This window comes from Gouania willdenowi, chromosome 9 (assembly GCF_900634775.1).
Source record: "Gouania willdenowi chromosome 9, fGouWil2.1, whole genome shotgun sequence".
NCBI classification, from domain to species: domain Eukaryota; kingdom Metazoa; phylum Chordata; class Actinopteri; order Blenniiformes; family Gobiesocidae; genus Gouania; species Gouania willdenowi.
The window spans coordinates 37394400-37399901 of NC_041052.1; the positions used below are offsets into that span (position 1 = coordinate 37394400).

Consider the following 5502-nt stretch of genomic DNA (forward strand, 5'->3'; position numbering starts at 1 on the left):
CACACGTGTCTGTTTCCATGCTGTTTAGAATAATTACTTCGACATACGTTTCATACACTGCCAGCTTTTATTCCTACAGAGAAAGAAAGGAGCTTTGGTTCCAATAGCGGATCTCATTTTAAGGATGACACATCGACTAAACCCAGACTGTTTGGGATACTTTAAAACTAAAGGTGGGACCATATTGTGTGACTATAATATAACATAAGATGTATCGTCCAAGGTATGATATCTCGCGTGGCGGTAAAAAGGAAAGGTTCTTATCTTAAATTTGAGCTGTTTCGACTGTTTTAATTTGATAATTTAAAAAAAAAGTGTATAGTTTTTGCACAGATAAGAATGTTTTTTGAAGAATGACATGATTTAGTTATAATTTCAGACTCATGAATTTTCAGTCTCAGTTTTTCCACTTTATATTTAAAAAAATTGGTCTTCAAATAGATACCATGTCTTTTCAATAATATTATTACATTTTTGCTGCGTTTTACAATTCTCAAAGCACATTTTTATATTTATATTATACACACTTCATTTGTTTAAAATCTGTTTTTTGTATATATATATATATATATATATATATATATATATTTAGTTGCTATGTTTTTACTGTCTTTTATTTAATCTGTTAAACTATTCCATATTTTAACGCCTGCGTTTGATACACATGTAGTTCTAACCTTAACCCTTTTTAAATTCTGTCCCCCTCTTACATTATATCCTCCCTCACTTTCTGAAAACTGTTTCCTTATGTTATATGAAAGTAAGTTGTTTGGCTTTGAAAAGCACTTGAGCGGTTTTCCTGTAAGTTCTTGCAGACAATCCCAAAAGTTTCTCTAAATTACACAAAAATTGGTCACAAAATCAAGGGGACTGATATCGCTCATTTATTTCTTGTATATATCAGTTGAACGTGGAAGTGCAAACTAGGGCACAATCATTTTGGAATTGCTCTTTTATTTCCCCGACCCATTGAGATCAAACTGGTTCGTATTTGGCCCCTGAGCAAAAATTAGTTTGGGACCCCTTCTCCAAAGTTCTCTAAACCAGTGGTTTTCAAACTTTTTAGGGTCTACTACCTCCTTTCGCTTGTTTCTGAATCCAAGTACCTCCATTGTCCGACTACAACATTTTCCTCAGAATACCAGTTACAGTGATAATATCATTTTGTAAACAAGTGGAATGAAACAGTATTTAGCACAGTGGTTCCCAACCTTTTTTGGAACCTGACCCCATTTTGATATCAAACATTTCAGGTGACCCCAAAGACACTTTTTTCTTCTAGAATTAAATTTTGATCATGTTTGTTTTACTGTGTTACCAATACAGAGCGGCATGAGCAGTTTCTTCATAAGGGCGATCAGGCGACGCCCTACCAAAGGGGAAAAAGGGAGAAAATCGCCCAGACTGCTCTCATAGACTTCCATTTAAAATCATTTTTTTTCTAATTTCAGTGGTTACAATGCATTCCTTATGGGTTCCGGGAGGGCTTGCACTAACGTTTCGTCATATCTAACATGAGCATAGCCGGCGTCTGATTGGCTGGAAACGACGTGGTTGAAACTGAATTTACTGTAGTGCGTGAATTCCTGATGAGGAAGATGAGTGACACGCCTGTTCCCCACAAAGAGACAAATGGACAGTCGCCAACATCCTCAGCATATTTAAGTAAGTAGTAAGTGAGTAACATTTATTTCTATAGCACCTTTCACAGACAAAAAGTCACAAAGTGCTTCACAACACAGTTTAAAAGCAAAAACAGTACACACGGTATAAAAGGCCAAGACAACATAAAATCATAGTAGCCCAAGAGTAGCTAAGTAAAAGCTTGAACAAATAAATAGGTCTTAAGTTGGCTTTTAACGGTGTCGACAGAGGCAATAGAACAGAAGCGGAAGCTTTTTCCAAAACCTAGCCGCTTAAATATCCATGTGTTTTACTGTAATGTGCAGTTTTTGGGATGAAAACATTAACAGTGTGTGGGTAGCAAAAAGAAAAAGGTTTTGTGATCACTGATCTCTCTTGCAAGAGCGAGGCATGAAGTCAGAGTCTACAGACACGCCTACTCTTGAATATGCATAAGTAGGCCCCAAAACAGCCCGTTTCTAAAATTGCTCAGAAAGTGACTTTTCAGATGGCTGAAGTTTGGGAAAATAAACCTCAAATACTTTGTTGTTGGGGTTCTTAGAACAAATGGAGATGGGTGAAAAATAGCATACCTGGTAATACCACCCCTTTAAGCAATATGTTGTAGTTGGACAAAAGGGGGTACATGGATTCAGAAATAAGAGAGAGGGGGAATCATAAGGCTTCGAGGTGGTACGAGATGTGTCCTTGGACAAAAAATAATGGTTATAGTAATGTCAAGATGATATGGGAGAAAGATTTGTCTTGTACACTGGATGAAAAAACGTGGAAGGAAATTCTTTCCAACAATGAAAAATACATAAGAGAAACCAGAGGCAAATGTATTCAATATAAGATAATTCATAGATATTATTTTACTCCAAGACTTAACAGAATGGACTTACTAAACACTGGTCTGTGCTGGAAGTGTGGGGAAAAAAGTGGCACGTTTATTCATGCATTATGGGAATGTTCTGTCTCCTTGGAGTGGTACCATGGTTAAACAAATACATTTTTGGAATATAAAGAACTTGGCTGATATGTGCACGCACTATTCTGAGGAGTTGGAAGGAGCCTCCAGCCCCTACACTGAGTATGTGGAAACCACAAATGATGGAGACTGGCATGTGAGAAGATGTTGAGGAGATTAAAAGGAAATAAATAATATGATGGCAGAAAAATGGGCTTGGTTTAGTCAACAGAGGTGATGATTCGCCTACCTTGCCTGTTTCCATGCCTCTCTGCCTTGTTTTTATTTATTTACGTAATTTTTTCCTTAATGACCTCCATTCTGTATGTTCTGTCGGTACACGTTTGTTACAAAACTTTGAATTATAAAAATAATAAGTAAGAGAAAGGTGGTACTAGAGCCAAAAAACTTTGAGAACCACCAACCTGACCCACTCTCTCACTAATAAACAGCCTCTTCCTCTTGGACTTGTGGAGGCATTTTTGTGTTCTTCGTAGCATATGCACACGTGTGTGTATCTGTGTGTGTGTCCTCAGCTCGATCGTGTTTCATTCATTAAAGTCAAATCCCGTTGGACGTATTGGGTTTCATCTCCAAACAGAGTTGGTTGTTCACAGAGATGATCTTAGAAGCTGAAACAAAACAATATGTCTGTTGTCAGGCCTCAGCCCTGGATTATTTCCAAGTTATCAGGTGTGTTTATGGAGGCTGCCAGAGGGGCTGTCCAGGTCTGTTCAGGAGGTGGGTTGGACTACAGAGCCGCTGGTCTTTTGTCCTCTTACAGACCTGAAGGACAGACTCGTTTTGGTCTTGGGGAAAAAAGATGGTTTTTTTAACAACTAAAATGATGCAAAGAAGTGCTGTGTTTGTCACCTTCGGAGGATTGGTCACTTCTCTTTTCACCACCTTCCTCCCATTCTGGAAGACGATGAACTCTGATCTGAATGAGGTGGAGAACTGGTTCTCTGGACTGTGGCACACCTGCCTGTACACAGAAGAAGTGGGAATTCAATGTAAAGCCTACGAGTCCATCATGGGACTCCCGATGGACCTGCAGATCTCCAGGGTACTCATGTCTCTGTCTATAAGCACTGGAGTTCTCGCCATGATGACGGCTTTTCCCGCTCTGGAGGGTGTGGACATGTGTGTGAGGCAGCCGGCCACAAAGAGACATTTCCTGATCCTCAGCGGGGTTCTGTCCTGGGTGTCGGGGATCTCCACCCTAGCTCCTGTTTCCATTGTAGCCTACACTACAGTGGTGGAGTTCTGGGATCAGGGCTTTCCTGATGTGATGCCAAGGTGGGAGTACGGGGAGGCCATGTTCTCCGGATGGTTCGGGGGTCTGGCTCTGGTCACGGGAGGGACTCTGTTCTTCGTGGCTGTGTGCATGGGGGACTTTGACCTGAGGCCCCCAAGCGTTCCAAACAGCCCCCGCCTCCATCATCAGAGGTCCCACCCCTACATGAAGACAGAGGTTTTGTAGCATCAGCCAGAGGTGGCAAAAGTACTAGTATTCAGAACTCAAGTAAAAGTATAGATACTTGAATAAAGGATGACTGGTAAAAGTATTGAAGTTGTTCCCTTACTTGAGTAAAGGTAAAAAACCTACATGCTACTAAATGTACTTAAGTAAAAAAGTTAAAGGTAAATAAAACATCCCTTCAAAAAGAAGACAGCAAAATTCCACATCTTTTATTTTTTAAGAACTCGTAGAATACCGGTACATGGAAACAAGTTAAATCTGAAAGCTGAAAAGCCTTTCACAAGCAGCAGATGCTGGTAGTGACGTGTTCAGTTTGAGTGACAAGGTCTTAAAAGTAACGAGGTCATTTTTAAAATGTAAGAAGTAGAAAGTACAGATATTTGTTTAAAAAAGTAAGAAGTAAAAGTAAAATGTCGCCAAATAAAATACTCAAGTCAAGACACCAGAAAAAAAAAACGACATAAGTACAAGAACAAAGTATTTAAACATTGTTATTGTCACCTATGGCATCACCTCACAGCTACACTTTATATGGGGGCTTGTCAGGGATCACATTCCACCTAAAAGGAATCAAATGTGGACCTTTCAAAGTTACCGTACATGCTGAAGATCAAATCATGGATGTAATGAGAATTAAATTAATAACACCTGCTCCAGTGTACGTTAGTTACTGATATTACGCTCTACATGGGGGCTTGTCAGGGATCACAGTCAACCAAAAAGGAATCAAAGGTGGACCTTTCAAAGTTACCGTAACTAACTTACTACATTTTATATGGGGGCTTGTCCAGCATCACATTCGACCTAAAAGAAATCAAAGGTGGACCCATCAAAGTTACCGTACATGCTGAAGGTCAAAGCATGGATGTAATGAGAATTAAATTAATAACACCTGCTCCAGTGTACGTTAGTTACTGATATTACGCTGTATATGGGGGCTTGTCAAGGATCACATTCAACCTAAAAGAAATCAAAGGTGGACCTTTCAAAGTTACCGTGCATGCTGAAGGTCAAATGATGGATGTAATGAGAATTAAATTAATAACACCTGCTCCAGTTTATGTTAGTTACCGATATTAAAATTTTGGTGTTATTGTTAATACCACTGTCAGTTCTTTCTGTTTGTATTTCTAAAGTGTCTAAACTCAGGAGACTTGTTTATATTCAGTTACATTGAAACAAGTCATAATACATCTTATCTACCTTATGGTGTATTTACAGGTGATTCACATTACACATTAGTTTAAGGAGTTAGTTAAGGAACTAACCCTATATGAACAATTCCAATCGGTCTATAACAAATCCAGATATAATTTGATGAGAAATAAAGATTTTTCCATTTTTTTTTAAATAATACAGAATCAGTATATTGATCTGCATCCCCTCCAAAATTAAATGGAGTAAGGTCTATCAATTTAAAATGTTG

General features: G+C 38.7%; 1 protein-coding gene across 1 annotated transcript; it reads left to right on the top strand.

Annotated features, from left to right (window-relative positions):
* The first annotated feature begins 683 nt into the window (after positions 1 to 683).
* On the top strand, positions 684 to 4161 carry cldn26 (claudin 26). Its single transcript, XM_028457642.1, has one exon. It carries the CDS (start codon positions 3417 to 3419, stop codon positions 4074 to 4076), a length of 660 nt encoding a protein of 219 aa, XP_028313443.1. The 5' UTR covers positions 684 to 3416; the 3' UTR covers positions 4077 to 4161.
* Positions 4162 to 5502: the final 1341 nt, after the last annotated feature.